Here is a 23,579-nt window from a genome sequence, read left to right on the forward strand (position 1 = left end):
TAATCTCCTTGCATTTCAATGCAATCGGTCCATCTTTGTACAAGCTTCCTGATGCCCTCATAATAAAAGGTTCTCCGTTGAGCTGAGTGTCAGGAATGAACCGCTTCTTTCACTGCTTCGTCCGAAGCATATCAATGGCCCCTTAATGCCTGTTTGAGTGGACCAACAAGGGATAGTCAGAAGGGGAAAGATTGGGACTATATTGAGGATGATCCAGTACTATTCGAGTTTCTGGAGCGTTTCAGCAGTGTGGGCAGCAGTATGCGGATGGGCATTATAGTGCAACAACACAACACCTTTTGACAGCAATCCTTGATGTTTGCTTCAAATTGCAGGCTTTAGTTTGGCAGAAAACATCTCGCTGTAATGTACACTGTTTATTGTTGTGCCCCTTTCCCCATAACGTTCCAGTACTGGACCTTGCGCGTTCCAAAAAACTGTAAGCATCAGTTTTCCTGTGGACGGTAGGGCCTTGAACGTTTTCTTGCACGGTGAAGTTGGATGTTTCCATTCCATACTCTGCTGTTTACTCTCTGGCTCGTAATGATGGAGCCATGTTTCGTCACCAGTAATGATCCTGTCGAAGAAGTTGTCCCCTTCGTTACCATAATGATCCAAATATTTTTGCAGATGTCCAACCGTGTTTGTTTATGCAACTGTGTGAGTTGTTTTGGGACCCATCTTACACAAACTTTATTAAACCCAAACCTGTTGTGGATGATTTCGTAGGCAGAACTGTGACTAATTTGCAGACGATGTGCCACTTTGTCAATAGTTAATCGTCTAAGAGAATCATTTCATGTGAACGCTCAATGGTGTCTTCATTTGTGGCAATGAACGGTCGTCCAGCTCCTTCATAGCGTGTAACACTTGCGGAACTCTTTCGGAATTTTCCAATCCGTTTGTACACACTCCATAGTGGCAAAACACTGTTCCCGTACCATACCGAAAGTCTTTGATGAATTTCAGCCCCTGATACACCTTCTGACTACAAAAAAATGAATCACTGAACATTGCTCTTCTTTGGTGCAAATAGACAGCGGAGCAGCCATGATTAACATCAAAGCAGCAATAACAAAAGTAACATAGCAGCTTTAAAACTGCGAAGATATATCAACAAAAGTAACATAGCCACTTTAAAACTGCGAAGATATATCAACAAATAAACAAAGCATGCATCATGAATGTGAAACAACAGTACTACCAAAATAACAAAAATATAACTAAATTGTGGATAATAATCGACTTACTCTCATACACAGAATGGAAGGAAAATGTGAATCACTTAGTCATTGTACCTTTAAAACAAAAAATTGTGTTTTCCTTAAAAAAATGTTGTGATTTTTACGATAAACTTTATGAGTTAAGGCTAAGACTACGTAAAAAGAAAACTTCTTGTTTGTTACAGCCTAGAAGTAGTTAAGGTGTTTGTCACTGATGTTGGAGGATATAGTGTAAGACGCTTTTTTGTACACTGTAAAATGAAAGTACTCCACAAAAAAAGTGCTTGGTCATACTGCTTCATGTTCAGTCACTGTAGGAGGCTAATGTTTCATTGCTGAGACGAAATAATTTTCAGAGTCAAGTGCAGCTCACAGTTAGTGCATTTAATGTGATCTAAACTTTTTATGGGTAATTTGAGTCATACATCAACAACACTGAAGGCAGTTTGTCAAGCAGAGAAAGGAAAAGTAAACTGATTTGGGAAACTGCTTCTAGGAAAATCAAGTGTGACAATGGATGGGATGGGAAGGGAGTTCCAGATTTTGAAGTTGTTCTCAACAAAACTAGGCAGGGTTCATAGTCTCACAATGCATCCTTGTATGTGAAACTGCCTGTACACAACCTAAAATAGTCCTTAATATTTACGTATTAGGGACTGCTACTATGTAAGAGAAAATGACATTTAAAATTAGGACTTTCTTATTTAAAAAATCACACTATTAATTTCTCTCTCTACAAACATATTACCTTCTCTCAAATCTTATCTACACAGTCCAGCGTCACATTAATGTGATAACCTGTCAAAACCCTAAATAATCATGTTTTGCAGTGTGGACTGCAACGAGATGTGCAGGAAAAGTGTCAATAAGGTTCTGGAAGGTGCCGACAGGGGTGTGGAGCCATGCTGACTCCAGTGCCTGTGGCCAGCTGTGCTAGGCTTCTTGGCTGAGGATCCACAGTGTGAACAACCCGATTCACGTGGTCACACAGGTTCTCGACTGGATTTAAATTCAGGTGTTTGGGGCCCCCAGGGGAGTGCACTAAACTCATCCTGGTGCTCCTTGAATCACACATGTATAGTGCCAGCTGTGTGACACATTGCATTGTCCTGCTGATAATGCCACTGTGTCGAGGAGAAGCAAACTACATGCAGAGGTGGACATGATCCCCAAGGATAGATGCATATCTGTGTTGATCCAATTGCCTTCCAGAATGGCAAGATCACTCACGGAATCCCATGACAATATACCCCAGACCATAACGCTCTCTCCTCCTCTGTTTTCGTATGTTTCATGCCATACATGCCAACATCCATCTGTCCGATGGAGTATAAAACATGATTCATCTGGAAAGACCACCTGTCACCACTCAGTAGGTGTCCAGTTGTGATACTGGCATGCAAATTCCAGCCTTTGTCGTCGATGAACAGCAGTCAGCATGGGTGTATGAATCAGGTGACTGCTGTGCAAATACACCTGCAGCAACATTCACTGTATGATCATTGAGGAGAGACTGTTGGTTGCCCCCTGGTTCATCTGGGCACTCAGTTTCACAACAGTTGCATTTCTATTTACCAGTCACATCTCTACAGCTATCATTCACCCCTTTCATCTATGGCCCATTGTCCACCACACTGCCTCACCACCAGTTTGGAATAGCAATATTTTGCCAGGCACGGTATACTTTTAACCCCTGTGGCAAGCAAACCTTTTACAAACTTGGCCGTTTTGCAAATGCTTCCATCTTTGGCTCGAAATCCAATGATCACGTCCTTTTGAATGTCAGATAAATTGCTCCATTTCTGCTTTACAAAAGTGACTGCACTGATTTCCACATCTCCCCCAACACATTCTATATACCATCCATTGCTAGTGCTGCCACATGCCATTGGTGAGTGGTTTTTCCGTGATGATGGTCATATTAATGTGACTGGACCATGCTGCTTCCTAACAAGTCAGAATCTACTTATCTGAACATTGCTTCATATGTACACCCCCCCCCCCCCCCCCTTCCCTCCGCAGTCGCTCATTTGTGGGCACTGAGGAGGAGTCACTTTACAGACAGACTTGAAGTCCAACCCAGTCCTTTATAGAGATAAATGGTTGTCCCAGATAGCTCATAAAAATATCTCCTGTAGACATTTCTACATCTCTAATGTAGACATCATTTGCCCCTACACTAATGACAGCTACACCATGGCTAACCAGCCACAAATAGGAAACTTTTTAATGAAAGTTAACCGCTTTATGTGGAGGGCAAGTGTAAGGAGAGGTTAATATTTCATAAAGGTTGTATGGTGATTAAGGACCATACAAAGATAGTCCTCAGCCCCTTATTCATTAGACAATTTAACGGGGAACAGCATCACTAACTGGGAACAAAAGCCATCCAAGTGCGTTACAACGTAGTATGGAAAATGTCCAAGTAGAGACACAGAGAATGCTAAGAATTTAAAACAACTTCAGGAAATGTATAAAGAGGCCCAAAATCGGGTCCTCTCAATGCCCACCTGCAGCAGAAACATCTCTCCCACAACCACCCTACTCCCAACAACAGGGCTGAATCATTAAAGTTAGGAACAAAAGTCACAACCTATGAGAAAGTATAAGATTTATGCACCTCTCCTGTCAAAATCAGCTAATTCCGAGGTTAATGTTCATTCAGAGTGCCGTACAATGGGGGCATATTATAATGATGTGAGCCACCGTCAATAAAGAACCGAAGTCATATTGGGGAGGCAACTAGCATAGTAAAGAATAAAATCAGGAGTCAGGCAGATATGACCAACGTAAGTTCGTACAAGAGAGTGCACTATTTTCGTGAAACAAACAGGAGGAGAAATGTAACACAGCAGAGGTCTCCTTAATGGTGTGCAGTTGGTTGGAGGGACACTAGTTTACCATTCCATGCTCCAATTGTAGTGAATTCCAAGTCTTATCTGTACCCAATATCTTCAACATCAAGCTTATGGTCACCATTCTGGATAAATGATCAGTTAGCTCATTCGCCAGAATCCAGTGGAAAATGGGAGAGCATGCAGTATGGCTGAGCTCATAAATGATGTCATGGATTGATTACAGACACAACACAACCGGATGGTGAAGGTAGTGTCAGTCAATAGCCTGCAGACTGTTCCTAGAGTAATTACATATTAACAATTGTTGAGAGTTTTCTTCTTCATGAAACGATGGGCTCTAGCAGCAGCCACCAGTTGTGCCATTAAGACACTACAGGCATCTGATGAAATTTGTTCATGGCCTTCACAACATGCATCAAAGCATATTCTGTATTTTCTGCGTCTTTTGAGCAATCAGCATAAATATTCAAGCACTATGATACCACTGAAGGACAGAGGACGCTACACTGATAAACACTATGGGTGTCCGAGATTTTAAACCCATGACATAAGCCTGACTAGGTCTGTGGTCTGGGTATGCACCAGAGAGGACTAAGTCACCGCACACGTCCATTTGGGAGTTGGAAAATGAAGGACTCTTAAGAATTTCCAAAGACACTTCACTTTTGAAGCCTGCCCTAAGTAGATTGTCAGGGTGGTAACACCCTTCTGAGAGTAAAACAAAGTGATGTTTTGAGTGGCTAGGCAACTGGCAGATGGTGTAACTGAGTAGCAGTTCGTGGGTTTGAAACCATAGAGGTAGAATCCTGGCTTACACCAGAAGACTGTGGTGAGGCTTGTAGGAAAGGTTCTAGTGGCTATATGTACCCCATAATAATGAATGGGGTCTAACAGTCACATAATTAATAGTGCCGCCAAACCATATATCTGGCTTCTATAATGTAACTGTGACAAGACCAGTGCCCTATGAAGCATACGAGAGTGGAGCACTCACTGTCCATGGAAGGTGCAGTTAAGAAAGCAGAGAGCATTAAGTTTCTTTACACAAGATGCTTTAAGCTGGTAGATGTAGCAACCATGTCAGTTTATGGCTAAAGAGAAAGCTCAAAAATTCAATTTTGTTACTCTAGAGACACTGGTTCTCCAAGTTAAGGTATGTGTCGGGGTGGACTGTGGTGCGGCGACTAAAGTACATGACCCTTGATATAGCACGAGAAAATTGGAAGCTACTACTGGAGAGGGTTCAAGAAGCTGACCTCTTTATGCTCCTTGGAGTTGATGCTTGGCAATGCCTACCGACTGGGAACTGTACCAAATACATAAATCATTGACACAGAGTGTGGGAATGACCACCAGACCCAGACAGTCCAGAAGTCCACACTAAACCCTGGGTCCCAAAGGAAACAATTCACTCAGATCTGTTGGGGACTGTCGGTATACCGATCAACACGCAACAGTTGAGTTCACAGAAAGTTGAAGATAAAAGCTGATGGCCATTTTAACAAAACTCAACAAACGCCGTTTACAGAATTTTACAAGAGAGGTATTTTTTAGTTTTACTCAATATCACTTATTCAAAAAATTTCAGAAATATAATACTGGTCAACAATGTATGTAGCAACTGGTGAAGGAAGAACTTACGTTCATCACTAATCCCCTTCATTGAGAAAAAAGTTAGAAAGTACAATTGTTTCAAAACTCAAAATATCCACATTTTTATGTATGTTTCTTCTTTAGTGCTAAGAATACTTTCAGGTTTTTATTTGTATCTTTGAAAAGAGGCTAGTGAATTTTAAAAATTAGGGAGATTTTTTACACAATTATTGATGCCCTAAAATTCTCATGTCTGACCCTTTTCATTTTGAGTAGCCATTTTTGTGTTAGAGGCACTGGAACGCCATCATAACTCACAACACAACTTCACCCCTCCACTGGTTTTAGTTCAAAAAACCATAATTGCTGGAGGGGAAAGCTGGACATGGGTGATTTACACACATACAGGGTGTTCCCACATGAGTGTGCAGAAATATAACAGGGCATAGAGAATGCTCCACTGAACAATCTGAGGTAGGGAATCTGGGCTCGGAGAAGCCAAGCTTAAGAAGGTACGGAAGTAAACTTGGCTACCACTTTGTCACTTTCCAGCTTATTTACAACTAACACACATACAAGTTTACACATACTGTGCTGTTTATTTACATGTACATTCTTTATTTCCTGCAAGGACAAGAGGACAATGAGGCTGATTACTAGGAAGTATTTCCTGGTCGCTGGACTGCAAAGGGATATCCTATTCCATGGCTTGTGAGGTCATCTCACCAGAACACACTTGATTATTTTCTGTGGGGATATCTAAAGTCACTTGTGTATGAGCCCCCAGTGGAATGGAAATGGCACTAGTTGCCAGAATTGTAGCTGCCTGTGATGTGATTCGAAACACACTGAGGGTATTTGTCAGAATCTTGTTCGCCAATGTCATGCTTGCATTGAGGTTGATGGTTTCAGCATATTTTGTGAGATACAGTACAAATGGTACATTTGCTGTGTCAATGATGGTATTTGCAGTTAATTGTAACTAATGTAAATAAAAAAGAACACAGTAACGTGATTTTATTTCTATTATCTCCTCAAGCTGGCTTCTCTGACCCCAGGTTCCCTACCTCAAACTGTTCAGTAGAGCATCCTTTATGCCCTGTCAAATTTTTGCATGCTCTTACAGAAAGACCCCGTAAATTGGTACAATGGCATTTCACTATAAACTGGCCCGTCTCGGCTCACACAATATTTGCTGACCATTACAGCAACTTACTTCAGAAGACCACGATCACAAACTTAAAATATTTCTATAAGAGTTTTATACAAAATGTATCACTGAAATATTTCAACAACAGTTATCAACAATGAAGGAAGAGACAGATTGCTTCTTACAGTAAAGAAGACATGTTAAATTGCAGACAGGCCCAATTGAAAGACACTTACATGAAGCTTTTGGCCACAGCTTTCATCAGTTAAATACAGACACACACCAGTCATACACGCAAGCAAGTACATCTCATGAACACTTAACTGCCAATTCCAGCATCTCCAGCCGGAATGCAGTTATCATGTGGGATGCAAGCAGCAATCTGGAGGGGTTGGGATAGTAGTAGTGTATCTGTGGGGAGAGACTAGCACTGCTGTCTGGTGGAGAGTGTGGGGACTAGAATGCCAACATGTGCAGTGTCAGGAGGTTGTGGGCAGGGAAGTGAGCAAAAAAGAAGCAAAAAATGAAAGGAGCAGTGTAAGACAGGGGGATGTGTTGGATGAAGGCAGCACATAAACAGGGGGGGGGATTAGAGTGGGGAGGACAGAGGGGGGTGGAAACTGCTGGGCAGAGTGTGTGGTGACAATACATTACCACAGGTTGACGGCGGGATAATTAAGGGAGCAGAGAGAGTGTAGTAGGGATTAACTTACGTCTGCACAGTTCATAAAAGGTGATGGTGGAGGGAAGCATCCAGATGGCTTGAGTAGTGCAGCAGCCATTGACATCAAGTGTGTTATGTTCAGCTGCATGCTGTGCAACAGGGTGGTCTACCTTGTTCTTGGTCAGAGTTTGGCAGTGGCCGTTTATCCTGGTGGTCAGATGGTTGGTCATCAAACCAGTATAAAAAAGCTTGCAATGATTGAAACAGAACTGGTGAATGACATGGCTGCTTTCGTAGGTGGCCCGGCCCCTGATGGTGTCGATAAACCTGTGTCCTGTCACAGGTTTACCCCACCCTCCCATTTTGATTTGCTCATTCAACCTTCTGCTGGTTGAGATGTCAAAGTATGCCACTCCTCACTTCGCCACTTTGTTCATGATCATACTAAAAAATATGTCACCACCTGTGATCAACGACTGAAACATACAGTGTCATTGGCTATCCTCTCAAGACGATCTACGTACATGTTTCTTTGATTGTCCTCTGCTCAGCTGTGAGGTTTTTTGGCTGCATTTTGACACAAACTTTTTGCACAGGCAAATCTTCAGTCAAAATTTGATGTACAGAGAAAGTGTAAGTTGAACAATCATCCTTAATGTTCATGCGTCTAATCTCACAAGAGCATGCACACATTTGATGTTTCCATCTGTTTTTGAAGTTTAAGATCTCCCTGATTGAGGTTCATCTTCACATGTTCTCAGCCTTCCCAAAAAGGATTTTTGCCAGTGAAAAACTTGTGCTCTTGATAAGGAGTGTTCCTCATAGTTCTGTTTTAACTTTCCAAAGGTCACATTTGCTGATTTCACAAGTTTAACACAAAACTTGATAGCATGACATTGCTCTAAATTCTGCGGTGACATTTTTGTAACACACAATAAAAGCACAACTTCGCTGACGGCACTCTCAAAAACCACATGATGTACAAAGCTGAAACTGTGACTGAGCATCTGTAGGGGATGAACACATCGGTCAACACAACACAGCACTGCCAGATTGCTCACAGTGTTGTCAGTCTCATTACTTTTCTCACACATCTCATGTTTATGTGTAGTGTAAAACATAATATATAGGCTACAATACTTTTGTTGGCAGCACTTCACTTCATAAGGAAGGAAGAGCTAAGCTGCTCTACTTCAATCAACAAGCAAACATAAAAGTTCTGTATAAATAAAGTAAGTAAAACTAACCTCTGGTTTTGGCGAACAGACATAACACTTTGGATTTGGTGGAATCATATGCTTTTCTGGTACAATCAATTGATTGCGATGATTGGGCTTCAAACGAAGGTATACAGACTGACAGCGTTCCACCTGTTTTTGAAGAATATTTATTGCATGAAGGACCACAATACCAGCAATAATAGCATTTGTTGTTGCGATCGCAGGAATAATATTGCCTGCCATTGCTGTAAATGATAATTACTCATTAGTTTCATTTTTTCCTGTTTCTCACAGGATATAAAAAATGGTGGCACACAAAGGAAATTGAAAGTAACAGTATTCTTACACTTTATCTCAAATCGAGATTTCCGAGGAATTTTGAATATATGTGCTCTGATATTAGCACATGCAGCAACGAAGTCCATAGCATCTTTGTCATCTTTATCCCATATTAACTGACTACCCTCACCCAAAGACTGAAACAATAATTAAACAATTATTTATTGACACAAAATTCATGACACTGATATGTGAAAATATAAACTAACTACATGAATATTAGTTAAAAGATGATAAGACCACCATTATCTATGTACCTCTTCTGCATCAACTATTATATGTAAAACCGAAACAAGTTTGAATCAACAACACGTTGGTAGGGCAGAAGTTATTTACGGACAATTAATTTACTAATGGTACACTTGTGATGGTAATCACAGGTCTATCCTATTGCTGCCACTGCAACTTCTTTTTGTCATTTGTTTGCTGTTTACTTACAACAACAAAATTACAAATAGAAAAAACTGATTGGTTTGCCTGCAATTAGGTACTATGAACATAGCTACAAAAAATTACTGCAACTGAAAAAAGATACAAAAAATTATGACCAAAAGTATATGAAGATACATTAAAAATTTTGAAAAATTTCTAGGGTAGTCTTGTTTATGTTTACATAATCACCCAACATCATTTCCTAAGCCGATCAATTAGAGAAGAAATTTTCCTCTTGCTACAAAAAATGATTCAAATGGCTCTAAGCACTATGGGACTTTACATCTGAGGTTATCAGTCCCCTAGACTTAGATCTACTTAAACCTAACTAACCCAAGGACAGCACACACATCTATGCCCGAGGCAGGATTCGAACCTGCGACCGTAGCAGCAGCACGGTTCCGGACTGAAGCGCCTAGAACCGCTGGGCCACAAGGGTCGGCCCTCTTGCTACACTGCAAGGAGCAAAATCAGCCTAACTGCATTCATTTTAGCATCAAAAGCAAGTTGGAGGATAGAACATTTCAGAGGCACAAAGGTGAGAGCAGGTATGTTTTGTTTGGTTCACAACTTAGACGAAGACAGAACTTTCGGAGAGTACAGATGCTGAACTGCTGCTTGGCTTTAGTTACAGCTATTTTTCTGATTTCCCCCTCCCCCCCTCTTTGCACCATGATACATTTTCCCCCCTTTTCTCCTATTCTTCTTTCCCCTGCCAGTATTCAACAATAGACAGTAGTACTGTTTCCTTCAATTTGTAAATTTTTTGTCTACTGTTACAAAACAACAAGTTTCACTATCACATCTGATCTTTAAAGACATTGAGGATTTCATTTTCATACTGGATTTGAGTGGTTTATACATAATGTTCTTCTCTCAACACCTCACAGATATTATGGGAGTAGGTACAACATTATCAGCACTTGTGTCTATGTACTTCATTTATGCACATAATGAATACAAGTAGATAATTTTTCTGCACGAGGTCCTTCCTGCAATGTAACTAGTTTAATATTCACAAGACTGAATATTTCTGCCTGGAGGAAAATTTTCAATTTGTTGCATAACCATTTATGCAACATTTCCTCCAATTTATGTCAGATAAAAATTGATAAAGATTTTTCTTGTGATCCAGAAAGACAACAACTAGACCGAGTGGGATCTGAGCAGCAGGCAGCTTGTTACAGCCCTCAAAACTAGAATGGTTACTGCTTTCATTGGTGTGGCGTACTGTGACAGCAATCAATAGTGACCAAATCAACTTCTGCAACAACAGACTGAGTGTTTGTGTGAATTGGAGACTTGCCTTCCAATTAACGCAAGCCTATCAGTGCAGCCACATTTATACAGTCTGTGTAACTCGGCAATTCATGTGAAACAAGTCCCATGTTGCTCCCATACCACAGCTAGAGGTCTGCATAGATGCAGATACATGCCGATGTATCTCCGGTTATTTGCAATATGATTATTTTACTTTTAAAAGTTAAAACACAACATCAACATCATCCTTTTAATGTGCTTACATTACATAGGATTGATGTTGTTGTTGATAATGACGAGGATACTAATAATAGTAAGTATTATATCAGCAGTATCCTGGAGGAGATAGATGCAGTGTTCATATATATTAATGTAGGACATTTAATTCTTCCTGGTTTCCTGCTAAATCTAACATGCTGCCTTATGACCGAGTCATTTCTGTATTGTTAGCAGTAACAGAGATCAATAACCTCTTTTATCAGAAACTGCCTACAAGGGATATGAAGGCTGTTCTTGGATATCCCATCCAAAGGAATCTTTGCTTCATGGTTTGGCTCGTGTTTGTGTATCACACAACATAAACAACATCCAATTAGCATTGCCGCATGTGTTGGGAAACAACATCATACATTATGAACAAGACTTAAATTGTAAGTTTTCAGGGTTTAATTGCCATTTTTGGTTAATTAGGCAGTTTTTTTATAGTCCCTACTATAATTTAAATTCTGCCAGAGCTACAAAACTTTGGATGACAGCACCAGAAAGAGCAGCTCATTTCTGTAAGACTGATGTGCTACTTGTATGCATGCTATAAATGTTCAAGGCACAGTTAACTAAGTTGAAATATGGTTCTCAATAATGTGCACCACCATGATACATTTTTTCCCCTTTTTTCCTATTCTTCTTTCCCCTGCCAGTACTCAACAATAGACAGTAGACATTTTCCTGTTAATGCATATGAGTGAGAGTTAATTTCAATTTTATTGAGACAGTCGAACTGCAACTAATGCTATCTCAGAACCATGCCTATGACTTTAACCAGTGACACACATTTGATAAAGATGACACCTCTTTTAGGATAGCTTGACCTGCAGCAGAAAGATGTTAATGAAGACTTTCTTTTCCATGTTACACACACACACACACACACACACACACACACACACTCTCTCTCTCTCTCTCTCTCTCTCTCTCTCTCTCTCTAGGCAAATGAACGACAGCCAATGGATTAGGTCGAACACAGGTTGCCAACTCATTGACATTCTGCCTCTCATCCTCAGCAAATGAAGGGGTTGGGGCCAAGGGACAAGTGGAATCACAGTTGGCTCTGATGACATGTTGAAGTTGCTCCCACTTCATCATTGTTATAAAGTAGCATTTTAATTACAATTTCACTGTCCAATATCATAATGAAAGAAGAGAATTTAGCAGCTGTTGCATGTGCAGCATTTATTTTATTGCATGAAGCTGAATATCAGAAAAAGAAACGATGCTGGTGGATGGCCTCTTTTTAAAAGCAATGAAGAAATATGGCAGGATAAAATTAATGCATGACCTTAAAGCTGAATTGAATATGGTCTTTAAATATGTCTGCTTGTGTCTGTATATGTGTGGATGGATGTGTGTGTGTGTGCGCGCGCGAGTGTATACCCGTCCTTTTTTCCCCCTAAGGTAAGTCTTTCCGCTCCCGGGATTGGAATGACTCCTTACCCTTTCCCTTAAAACCCACATCCTTTCGTCTTTCCCTCTCCTTCCCTCTTTCCTGATGAGGCAACAGTTTGTTGCGAAAGCTTGAATTTTGTGTGTGTGTGTGTGTGTGTGTGTGTGTGTGTGTGTGTGTGTTTGTTTGTGTGTCTATCGACCTGCCAGCGCTTTCGTTTGGTAAGTCACATCATCTTTGTTTTTATATATATAGCCAGAAATGGGAGGCTAAACAACGATAACCGTGTGGCAAGGGAATGTGACAGTGATTGTGAAGGAGAGACTTGTGGACGGATATGAGGAGAGTATAATCAAATGAGGGAGGGAGGTCGTGGAGATGTACAAGAGGTTTCGGATTAGGAAAGGATAGTGAAGGAAATGGGCCCTGCCCCTTCAAAGGAACCATCCCACCATATGCCTGAAGCAATTTAGAAGAATTATCGAAAATCTAAATCAGCATGACCGGATGCACTTTTGAACTGTCGTATTCCTTAATGTAAGTCCAGTTTGCTAACTACTGCACCACCTAGCTCGGTGAATGGGGACAAGAAGGGTGAGAGGCAAACTTACAGAGTTAACCCTCTCACAGGCACTCAACAACACTTTCAATAAAACTGCTAAAGCCTTGCTTTTTGCTATGGTTACCAAAATGGCATACACTGTCTGCCCTGATGTACGCCTATCAGTTTAGGAGCTCAGTTCTCTAAGATGAAGTGGATAAACAAGACAGTGTTGTGAGTAATGGGACAATAATAGTTGTTGAAGGAGAAACTTTGCATCTCTTGAATTAAGGGACACTGCTGCTAGATGCCATGATCTCAGTAAGCTGCCAGCATATCTTTCACAACAAATTTCATGGTGCTTAAAACTAATACTTTTTCATCATTAGTTATATCAAACTGTTAAAATGGTGATCAATATAATACCAAAATGGAAACTATTACCTTTAATTTATTGTTCAGATTCATACAGGAATTAGTAAACACACTGACACATTCCTTTAAGCTCCACAAATCTTTTGATCTGTCACCATCAGCTGAGAGACTGGAACTACTACCTGTAATTACACAGAAAAATATTTTTTAATGTGGAAGTATTTTAATGGCAATAAAATTCAGTACTTTGGTAGAAGTCTGAAAATGAAGTGATTGATTGGATACATTGTTATATTCATAGACTGAGCTAAATGGAAGTGCAAACACTTTACAGCAAAATCTAACTACTATTCTAAAAGACATCTGCTTCCATGGCGCAATGAAATTATGAGGGTGGTTTGATACTTCTGGTATATTTCCATGAAAGAATGGAACATTTTTGTTGCGCCTTCATGGTTGGTAAGCTTGATTATTCCAAGGATCGTATAAAAAAAATTCTACATGTACAGTGTACAGTTCACTGTTGACAGCTGTCTGTAATGGTCCGTGTGTCAACTGAGATTGAAAATGGAGAAAACTGAGTTTCATGCTGTTATTAAACATTTTCATTTGAAAGGTAGGACAGCCACACAACTGGGAACAGAACTCGATGATGTTCATGCGGATTCTGCACAATCATTGATGACCATTTACTTTTGGATTAATGAATTTAAACACATTTGGACCTGCACCAAAGACTAAGCACACTCTGGCTGTCCAGTTGACGTCACCACATAGGAAACCACTGACAAAATCCATGATAAGGTAATGCAAGACCGCCTAATAAAAATTCATGAGACTGCTAAGACTGTAGGCATCTCAACTGAGTGAGCGTATAATATGCTGCATGGATAATGCACTATGAACAAGCTGTGTGGAAGGTGGATGCCACAAATGCTCACAGTCGACCAAAAGTGCATCCGGCACACCATTTCAGTATAATGTCTGGCAATGTTTAATTGCTATCAGCAAAACTTTTGTGTCGATCTGCAATTGCTGATGAAACCTAGGTCCATCATTACACACTAGAGTCATAACAGTGGACAAAGGCTGAAGAAAGAGCGCCGAAAAAGACAAAAACCCATTTGTCAACTGGTAGGTGATGGCCACTGTTTCTTTGAATTCCCAAGGAATAATCCTCATAGATTACTTGGAAAAAGGTGGAGCCATACATGGATCCTATTATGCTTCATTATTGAATCATTTGAAACTTGCATTGGTTAGCATGCAAAAAAGTGCTCTTTCACCAGGATAATGCGCTATCCCACACATCAGCAATAACAATAGCGAAAGCATATGAACTGCACTTTGACTTGGTTTCTAATCCACCCTATTCGCCAGACTTAAGCCCAAATGAGTTCTTCTGTTCCCCAACTTGAAACTTTGGCTTGCTGGGAAGAAATATTCATCCATTGAGAAACTGATAGTAGCAGCCCACGAGTATTTTGTGGAGCTTGAAAGAACCTATTTTTTCAGATGGGATGAAAAAGTTGGAGGATTGCTGGACCAAGTGTATATCCCTCAAAGGAGACTATGTAGAAAAGTAAGGGGAGTTGTTTATAAAACAAACATTTTTTTCTCGCTTTTTCTACCAGACTTATCAAAACAGCTTTGCATTTGCAGTGAATAAATGAGTTCTAAGGCAACAGGTCAGTTTTAGATTAACCTTTCAAATGAGTAACCTCTGAAGCTATTAACAAATAAAATTTACACAACACATTGTAGAGTTTCACTAAAATTACTGCAACTAATGTTTTATTAAGTCAGTGATTTCCTGAACTTTCTTACAAGGCTACATTACCTTCATCAAGGTCTGATTCTGATGTTATAGGAGTTGGTGGTGTTCTCTTTTCCCATAGATGCTTCATACTAAGAAGGTAACGAATATCTTCACAGAAAAGCTTATTCATCAGTTTCTTAGGATCATAATTACAGGAAACAGCCCAAGATCGTGTTGAAACACGGTCTATATTTGCACCCTCTGTCTTGGTAGCATTCAGAGCACCTTCTCCAGCTTCACCTGTAAAGAGGAACAATTCTGTCCTATAAATTCTACTGACCAACAACAATAAGTTCACTATTACTTACAATACAAGCTTAACAACAACCAAATAAGCTTCTATAACCAACTTTTTATATATTTATCAAAGTTTATCAGTATAATATTGTACACTGGACAATTGTATGTTATACAAATGGCTATGTCTTTTGTTTACAGTTACTGAATTGAGTACCATAAACAGTTAAACATGGATGTTACTCAAAGTGGTGGTATAAAGTGTCAGTTTTGTATTTCCCTGTCTTCAGCAAATGCAGAAATATGGAAATGATAATTAATTGAAACCTCAGCTGCCAACAGGTGTAGCTGATATACCTCAATGGGGACAGCTGAAAATGTGTGCCCTGACTGGGACTCAAACCCGGGATCTCCTGCTTACATGGCAGACGCCCTATCCATCTGAGCCACTGAGGGCACACAGGATAGCGCAACTACAGGGACTTATCCTTTGCATGCTTCCCGTGAGACCCACATTCCCAACAGTCCATATAAGCAGGAGATCCCGGGTTCGAGTCCCGGTCGGGGCACACATCTTCAGCTGTACCCATTGAGGTATGTCAACTACACCTGTTGGCAGCTGAGGGTTTTGATTAATTATCGTTTCTTTCTAGAGAAGCTGCTTGGTCATAACAGGTAACTGTTCTTTCGGAACAGTTACTATCTTCATGCAGCAATATGGTATGTCAGCTCCACTAATTTAACTTTCTTTGAGTAATTTAAGTATTAACAGCTTTAGCTCTGATTCATAATTCTTAACTACTCAGATCTCATTACATTATATTCCATGTGGACCAGTTTCTGTTGTAGAACAATGAATACTGTTTTAGTGATATGCTTTTCCACCATGTTAGTTAACTTATTCCACAGTCAGTGATTGATGAGCGTGCGTAGAGTACACTGACATACCCTGTACCAGCATACATATAGCAGCTGACAATGGATGTGCACTGTGGAAGAGATTTTACCCCAGGGAATAACTAATCTCTCACTTCCACAGAAGTGAAAATTGTGCATTTGTATTCTGGTGGCCTACAGCATTATGCAAAGAATGAGCCTTGGCATCCTGAAACTTGCATGAACAACAAATCCATAGAATGAAACACAGAAACATGAATTACCTTCCTTTCATAAGGAAAAAAAATACAATGATAACAGCACTGCAAGAAACAAAATTTACTGATGAACACCCTACAATCCAGTAGGATTCAGGGTACTTAACACAAACCAGGGAAAAAAGTTCTAAACGACAAACCTCAATTTGGAACAGGTTTAGCTATAAAGGAAACACATTAAAATCAAATCTTAACAGAATTTAAGTAAATTAATGAAAGACTTTACACACTAACATTTGAATCGCCACACAAAGCTTAAACTGTTTTATAGGTACATGAAAAAAAACAACCTCAGAAAGAGTAGACAGAAAATTTTTGGTAAAATGTGTCAGCTACCCTATATCACATTCCAGCAAAAACTGCAATGCTACCACTTGGAGATTAATGCACAAATTGACAAGGAACATCACCACAGATCCACAGTAGGAAAAATCCCTGCACTTAAAAGAGCCAACGCAAACACAAATTGAGAAAGACTGAAGTCTGTGCAGACAGCATAACACTGTACTGAAACCTGCAGTCTTCGATAAACTCCCTAGACAACAAGCTATATGGTTGTTATCAAATCCGATTTGGATGAAAAATAACTCCATCACTTTGCTGTAAGAAGACACTCTGTGATGGACGTCCCAATGTAAAAGTGGCTAAGAGTGCCAGTTTAGATTCAGATCACTATTTATCATTAAATTCAAGGTCAGACCAAGATTTAGAAAGAAGGGCAATACCAAACCAAAAAGTTTGCATACAAAAGTTATCTAAGACAAAATGATCTTTAAGTGCTTTTGGAAGAAAGAACTCCTGGAAGTTGGGAAAAACTTCAAAAAGATATTATTCAGACCGCAGAAGAAACCATTCCTCTTAAAAAGACAGTGAAACATATCTGGTGGAATGATGAGTGTGGCGAGTTATTTGTAACTCGAGTGCAGAATACCTGGAAAGAAAATTAAAATGAGAACAGGGAAAATTTTGTAGAAGCCAGGGGCCTGCAACTAAGATCAGAGTACAACATATAAAAGATCAACTAATGTCAACTGAGCAACATTTTAAACAAAACACCACAAAGGACTTAATTCTAAAACAATAAAAAATAGTTTAAAGAAGTACACACCAGCTAGTTTACAGTTTATAGATTCAAAAACACAGATCTTGCAGACTGGGACAAAGAACTATATGACTGAACTACCAAAAGAATAATTTAATTTTGATAACATAATCCAGATACAAGACCCAAAGCCACCAAATGACAGAGGAAATCAGAAAAATCACAAAACATAAAAATAAAAATATTATTGCTGAATTACGGAAACACCAGTGACAAAACTTTTCTACATCTAGTAGACATCATTAATGAAAAATGGACAACAGCTTAACAACAGAATGACGTCAGTTTTAACACGTCCATTTAAAAAAAATAAAAAAAAATAAAAATAAAAAAAAGAGGGGGGGGGGGGGGGGGGGGGGGGGAAGAAATCCTAACAATTATAGAAGACTCTTCCTCTTGCCAGTGACAAAAAAATGCTGAAGCAGCACCTGGTCCAAAACTAGGGAAATATCAAGCAGGATTTAGAAAAGGAAGGTCTTATGTGGAGCAAATACTAAATCTATAGAAAGTAATAGAAATTAGGAAAATTGGAAACTTGAAAAAATGTGATAACGTTTGTAGATTGTAAAAAGACCTATGACTCAATTGATAGAAGTACAGTAATCAACATTATAAGGAATAGGCACTTGATAATGGAACAGCAGAAAAAAATTAAGGCACTTAAAAAACCATCCAAAGTAAAATTGATGAGGGAACCGTATAAGCCCTTTGACATCTACATCTACATTTATATTCCGCAAGCCACCCAACGGTGTGTGGCGGAGGGCACTTTACATGCCACTGTCATTACCTCCCTTTTCTGTTCCAGTCGCATATGGGTCGCGGGAAGAACGACTGCCAGAAAGCCTCAGTGCGTGCTTGAATATCTCTAATTTTACATTCGTGATCTCCTTGGGAGGTATACCGTATTTACTCGAATCTAAGCCGCACTTGAATCTAAGCCGCACCTGAAAAATGAGACTCGAAAGAAAGGGGAAAAAATTTCCCAAATCTACGCTGCACGTGAAATTTGCGACTCTAAATTCCAGGGCCGCACCTCCAATTCGAAACAAAGTTGGCCCATTGTAATACGAGACACAATTTAGGTCGAATGAATGACGATACAGCTACAGTAGTTTGGTTCGAGTCGTAAGCTTAGCAGTTAAGCTTTACCAGGTAGCCATTGCTATACGTCAGGCGCTCCATCCATATTTATACGGGTACCCTTCCTTTTTCATGTGCTTCGTCTGGTTTGAATCGATTGCTTATTTCGCTTTGATCTGATAAGTGCTGTTTTCTTTGTTATAGGTGTTTACGTCACTCTAAGCTGAAAATGCATTACTGTACTGTGTCATGCATTGTTTGTCGCATTATGGTAGTGCGTGTTTATGGCCTGTAGCTGCTCGCGGCATGTCTTGCTTTTGTGCGCGCTACCGTCGCTTACAATAAAAAGAAAGAAGAGAGGAATCGTCTCATTAGCGAAACAATGGCAAGAGACTGCTATTTGTTGTTACTTACACTGCTGCTTTCTTTGATAATTATCATCAAGAACAAAATAATAGACTGCGTATGATAGAACATGTTCTGAACGAGAGTTACGCGAAAATTTTTCTCCGTTTGAAAATCTTTGCGGCCGCTTCTTTAGATCATCAAATTCTGCACAGAAATTAGAGTCATCTTAGATTTAAAAATCTAGTCAGTTGCCGTGTTTCATTTCTGACTGTATCACTATTAGGCATAAGAATAATACGAATATAAACATGACACGATATGTATATTCTTCCGCGTTTGCTGTTGTCTCACTCTAGTTTCATAGTTTATTTGGTGCTACACATGATACAAAAGCAATAATTAGCCTGACAATTGATTTTTAGTACTGATAAACAAACGCTCATCAAGCTCGATGTCATTCATCAACAGTACCCATACTCAAGGGAGAATGGTGAGAACAGTACTGTACAGAACATCAGTAGATACGGTGAGAAACTGCTGTTGGATGTTGTCTTTTAGCATCCCTAATGAGGTCACATGGTCGCTGTAGACCTGTGAGTTCAGGTAACCCCGCAAACAATAATCATACAGATTGAGGCCTCGGGGCCTGGGAGACCAAGCATGACAGAAGTGGCAGCTCAGTACATGATCCTCATCAAACAATGTGCCCAAAGACATATTTCACACATTTCCCAGTACAGAGTGGAGCGCCATCCATGCTTATCAACCACGCTAGGGATGATAAAATTCTGTAACACATCACCGTACCTTGCACCTGTCATGCAGACAGTTTGACACACAGTACCCAGCACTTCCCCTAAGTAAAAGGGTCTGATCATGACTGACGTGATAAATCCACACCACACTGTAGCTTTCTCATCATGCAATGGGATTTCTGTGACAGTTCTAGCGTTTTTAGTAGCCCAAACTCTGCAACTGTAAGTGTTGGCAGACCCTTACAGTGGGAAATGGGCTTTGTCGGTTCACAATATGTCAGACAACCAATCACCACCTTCCCCCATTTTTTGAAGGGGCCCATTGCAAATGCTGTTCACGTAATAAAAATCGGTGGCTAACAGTTTACGATGGTGCTGGATTTAGTATGGATAACATTTGAAGGTAGATCTTAGTGCTCTCCATCAGTAGTGCGTGGAATGCTGGTGCGACATGCACCTTCAACGAACGCTGACTTCAACATGTGGAAACGAACCTGCTAAAGTCTCCATATCTTCCTGAACTAACCTAACAGCAGTAGCACTTGTGTATGGTGGCCCGTTATGGGGCCGATCATCTAAATAACCCATGGCTTCAAACTTCATGACTATTTTCTTCACAGTGACATTTGTCACAGGACCTTTATCTATTCAAATACCTTCCTTATGGCAATGGGATCGTAAAGCTGTAGTAGCGGATTTTCCATTCTGAGAGTAAAGCTTTCTGGTAAAGTCAACATGCTGTGACTTGTGGCACATATGACTCTAACTACAGGTCATTTTGTACATCGTTCATGTGTGGAATCACTGACTTGCTGCAGTCCAACTCCATCTGTCAGCCAGCGTTTCCACTCATTTTGATTGCATTAAAACCCCATGTAATTTCAGATATGTGTGTCAAGTTCTATCTCTCTATCTACATTATTGCATGAATTAGAGCATTTTCAAATGTTAACAGACTTTTGGGTCAACCTGTATAACAAAAAAATCTTTTCCTGCAACAGAAAACCAAGACACTACAGTGATAAAGCCTGAAACACTGTATGTTCAGGAACATTTAAACTAACAAGATTTGGAGATCTTGGAAACTGGAAAAAGCTGAAAGAAGAATTCTAAGCAGAATACTGGGATCTAAAAGTAATAGTAATACTGAATACAAATTTTGATCAATCAGAGAAAAGCTAATCGATTTAATGAGGGGGGAGGGGGGAACCACAACTTTAAGGATACACATACCGACTGGATAACAACAGACTAACCTAGCAGATCTTAATTTAATAAACAGCCACAAATCCAAACTCAAATGGTTCACTGAAATTGACACAAATATGAAACGCCCTGGAATTAAACTGGACATAATAGATAACAATACTTATTACACACACAACATAAGAAGCAGGATTTCAGGAAATGAAGTCTGCTAATGGAAGGACATCAACACAGCAACAAAAGAACACACACTAAGGATAATGGAAGTCTGGGGGCAAAGAAAACGAAACACAAAGAAGCAAAACCACAGTTGATTTATTGCACCCTCACCCTCAAAGGGTTATTCTAAGAAATACGTTTCACTTTTAAAGGCAGGGTGCATACGTCGACAAGGAAAAAAAATTTCCCGATTTCCCGGTTAAAAATACACTTTCTCCCGGGTGACAGTATATTTTCCCTTATCAATCCACGGGCGTACAATTTCCCGGCACTTTATAAAACGAAAATCGGGGAAAAAGATATGTTTTGGAAATATCTGTGATGTGCAGCAACATGTACGCTGCATATTTTCGTATTACAAAAGTATACATTGGAATTCCACCAAACACCGCAGGTTACTTTCCGAATAATTGAAATCGAGATTTTGATGCGCTTTTGTAAGCCGTTCGTAGCTCATCTCACGTGATCTCGCCAGCCGATGACAGTGGATATTCATAGCATAGGACACGTGATGTCAGCCAACAGCAACATCACTGTTAAGTTGCAAGAACACACAAACAGGGAAAGTTAATAGTTTACATTAATATTCATAGTGTTGCTACAAGAAAGCAAAGCTTTCACATATAATATTGGTCTCAAGCTGCAAGAGAAGCTAGGCTTTCGCATATACTATTGATCTTTTTTACGCGTGTTACACTTTAAGATATATCACACAAATGTGCCAGTAAAATTTTTAATAATGACATACATGTCTGATCTTCAGGGTTCGAAATTCTTCTAAATGGCTCTTCATCAAAGAGTTGATTTTTAAATGAGAGTCTAACACTCCGTGATGTAATAAATTCATGGTACATTCTTGCACATAGTTCTACTTACGTAAAAGGATATTTACTTTGAAAGTAATGCTATTCAAACTACTATTCGCAATATTTTTCCGAGACCTGTTAGAAATAGATTCGTTTCAGCAGTTGCCAGAGAGCGCAGATAACAGGCGACACCACGCTTGGGTAGCTATCATGACGTAGGAAGCCCATATGTACGTACATGTAAAACATTGAAAGATCATACATTATGTCATAAAAGAAACAAGACATCAGAGGATACTGCAAGAGCATCGGAATTTCGTGAACCATATTAAAATGTGCACATTCGTATGTCCAGATTCCCAATGAAGTAGATCTCGACCTGATATTAAGCTTTTCAGTGTGGGTTTCGGGATATAAATTTTCTTGGAGTACCAGTACTGTAATATATCATGTTTGTTTCTTTATTATGGCAGAATGCCATAAGTGCTAGAAAATGAAAACGTGCACTTGAAATGAAGCGAACATTTGAAACTAGCCACTACTGTGGAATTAAACATTTCGTTTCAAATACACTGACTGCCCACCCCCATGAACCATGGACCTTGCCGTTGGTGGGGAGGCTTGCGTGCCTCAGCGATGCAGATGGCCGTACCGTAGGTGCAACCACAACGGAGGGGTATCTGTTGAGAGGCCAGACAAATATGTGGTTCCTGAAGAGGGGCAGCAGCCTTTTCAGTAGTTGCAGGGGCAACAGTCTGGATGATTGACTGATCTGGCCTTGCAACACTAACCAAAACGGCCTTGCTGTGCTGGTATTGCGAACGGCTGAAAGCAAGGGGAAACCACAGCCGTTATTTTTCCCGAGGGCATGCAGCTTTAATGTATGGTTAAATGATGATGGTGTCCTCTTGGGTAAAATATTCCGGAGGTAAAATAGTCCCCCATTCGGATCTCCGGGTGGGGACTACTCATGAGGACGTCGTTATCAGGAGAAAGAAAACTGGCGTTCTACGGATCAGAGCATAGAACGTCAGACCCCTTAATCGGGCAGGTAGGTTGAAGTTCAGCATAGTGAACGCATTATTGTGGCCAAGATAGACACGAAGCCCATGCCTACTACAGTAGAACAAGTTTATACGCCAACTAGCTCTGCAGATGATGAAGAAACTGATGAAATGTATGATGAGATAAAAGAAATTATTCAGGTAGTGAAGGGAGACGAAAATTTAATAGTCATGGGTGACTGGAATTTGAGAGTAGGAAAAGGGAGAGAAGGAAACATAGTGGGCGAACATGGATTGGGGGAGAGAAATGAAAGAGGAAGCCGTCTGGTAGAATTTTGCACACAGCGTAACTTAATCATACCTAACACTTGGTTCAAGAATCATAAAAGAAGGTTGTATACATGGAAGAATCCTGGAGATACTAGGGTAAGACAGAGATTTAGGAACCAGGTTTTAAATTGTAAGACATTTCCAGGGGCAGATGTGGACTCTGACCACAATCTATTGGTTATGAACTGTAGATTAAAACTG

At 39.9% G+C, this 23,579-nt stretch overlaps 1 protein-coding gene across 1 annotated transcript in view; it reads right to left on the reverse strand.

Moving 5' to 3' along the window:
- LOC124605548 (SUMO-activating enzyme subunit 2) overlaps positions 1 to 23,579 on the reverse strand; it is a 133,590-nt gene that overhangs the window by 33,748 nt on the left and 76,263 nt on the right. The window contains exons 5-8 of the mRNA XM_047137305.1: positions 15,156 to 15,374; positions 13,385 to 13,497; positions 9,055 to 9,184; positions 8,736 to 8,953 (exon numbers count right to left, since the gene is read on the reverse strand). Of these exons, the coding sequence (XP_046993261.1) occupies positions 8,736 to 8,953; positions 9,055 to 9,184; positions 13,385 to 13,497; positions 15,156 to 15,374 (680 nt within the window). The remainder of the gene's footprint in view (positions 1 to 8,735; positions 8,954 to 9,054; positions 9,185 to 13,384; positions 13,498 to 15,155; positions 15,375 to 23,579) is intronic.

The sequence above is a fragment of the Schistocerca americana genome, chromosome 3 (genome assembly GCF_021461395.2).
Source record: "Schistocerca americana isolate TAMUIC-IGC-003095 chromosome 3, iqSchAmer2.1, whole genome shotgun sequence".
Classification (NCBI taxonomy): domain Eukaryota; kingdom Metazoa; phylum Arthropoda; class Insecta; order Orthoptera; family Acrididae; genus Schistocerca; species Schistocerca americana.